Raw genomic sequence first — 1484 nt, 5'->3', positions numbered from 1 at the left:
TAGTTTTTATCAAACAGAAGGAAATACTGCATTTGTTGAGAACTATTTTCAACTAATTACCTAGCTAATACGCTAATCAAATATAATCAATTGTTAGCTGTCTAGTAACATCTGATAGGTCAGGTTAGCAAAATATTAGCTAATTACCTAGTTAATCTAATCAATTGTAGATAGTTAAGCTAAGCCATAGTTAATTGGCTAGATAATAGGTAATTACCTAGCTGATGATTTCTGTAGATTAGATAGCTAGTTAGCTCACATTTTGCTACAGAACAAAAACTTGGTAGTGAAGCTAATGAATCTACATTTATCATTAGTTTCTGTTTTGCTAACATTAGCCATCAGATGTAACTAGCTAGCTAATGATTCATATTGATTAGCTAGGTAGCTATCGTTCTGGTCTGTCTGCATTTGTTGGGGACTATTTTCAGCAGTGAATTAATACAGTAACTCCAGATGTGTTGGTTTTATCGTCAGTCCATCCAGCCGCTGAGGACAAGGAAACTGAAGCCTTTCGTGATCTTCATCAAACCTCCCAACCCGGACAGACTGAGACAAAGTCGGAGAGACGCCCGAATCATCACCAACTACACCGTCAACAGAGCCTTCACGGTAATTTCAGAAAGCACCTCGTAGTGAAAGTGACAACACAAATATCACATCTCACATCTTAAGTTAGCAAAACACTAGCCAAGTACCGAGCTAATACAATAAGTGTTCCTCCCTCTGCAGGAGGATGACTTTGTGGAGCTGGAGGAAGTGTCCCTGCTGATCGAGGCGAAGTACAAACAGTTTTTCGATGGCGTGCTGGTGAACGACGACCTGCAGGACACCTGCATGCGGCTCTGCTCCGTCATCCAGGAGGCGCAGAACGAACCACAGTGGATGCCGGTCAGCTGGAGTCGGATGCCGGAGTAAAGCAGGAGAGGAGAGAAACATCAGGATGGGAATGAAGAAATACGAGAGAGAATAAGTGACGGATAAAAGAGGACAATGTTGAGTGGAATATAAAGAACTGGTGACAGGAACAGGAAGGAGACCTAGACATGGAGACAAATGGGAGGTGCAGGAACAGGAGCAGGTGTTTCTTCGTGTGTTTGCCTCCACCCTGAAACCGCAGTGAAGGAAACACGTAACTCAACCGATGGATTCGTCTATAAAGTAGCTTTCATTCTTAGAGGCAGAGTCCGCCATTCCTGTGTGGGATTCGGTTTATCTACTGAAACATGACGGACTGACAGGAAACGCTGCAGCATGTATTCTAGTGTTACTGTTTGTAATCTGATCGACCAGCAGTCGTTAAGTGAACTGCAGTCAGCGTCCTGTTGCTTGCTACACTAGACTGAAGCTAGTTAACAGTATTTTAATACATTAGCTAGCAAGCAATTAATCTGTGTTAGCAATCAAACAAACGTCCTAACGTTATCCAGCTAACTGCACAATCAGGCAATATGTTCCACAAGCTTTGTAGTAATGTTAGCTTT

The 1484-nt window shown here is 42.4% G+C and overlaps 1 protein-coding gene across 1 annotated transcript in view; it reads left to right on the top strand.

Annotated features, from left to right (window-relative positions):
• Positions 1-1220, top strand: part of LOC118339048 (MAGUK p55 subfamily member 4-like) — a gene marked incomplete at its 5' end in the record, with an annotated part of 11324 nt that extends 10104 nt beyond the window's left edge. Inside the window, 2 exon segments of the mRNA XM_035676573.1 lie at positions 478-612; positions 733-1220. Of these exon segments, the coding sequence (XP_035532466.1) occupies positions 478-612; positions 733-918 (321 nt within the window).
• Between the last annotated feature and the right edge of the window lie 264 nt (positions 1221-1484).

Source organism: Morone saxatilis, unplaced genomic scaffold, assembly GCF_004916995.1.
Source record: "Morone saxatilis isolate NCDOM2014 unplaced genomic scaffold, NCSU_SB_2.0 Contig5, whole genome shotgun sequence".
In the NCBI taxonomy this organism is placed as follows: Eukaryota; Metazoa; Chordata; class Actinopteri; family Moronidae; genus Morone; species Morone saxatilis.
Note: the sequence above shows the minus strand (reverse complement) of the source record. Positions and strands in the feature narration are given on the sequence as shown.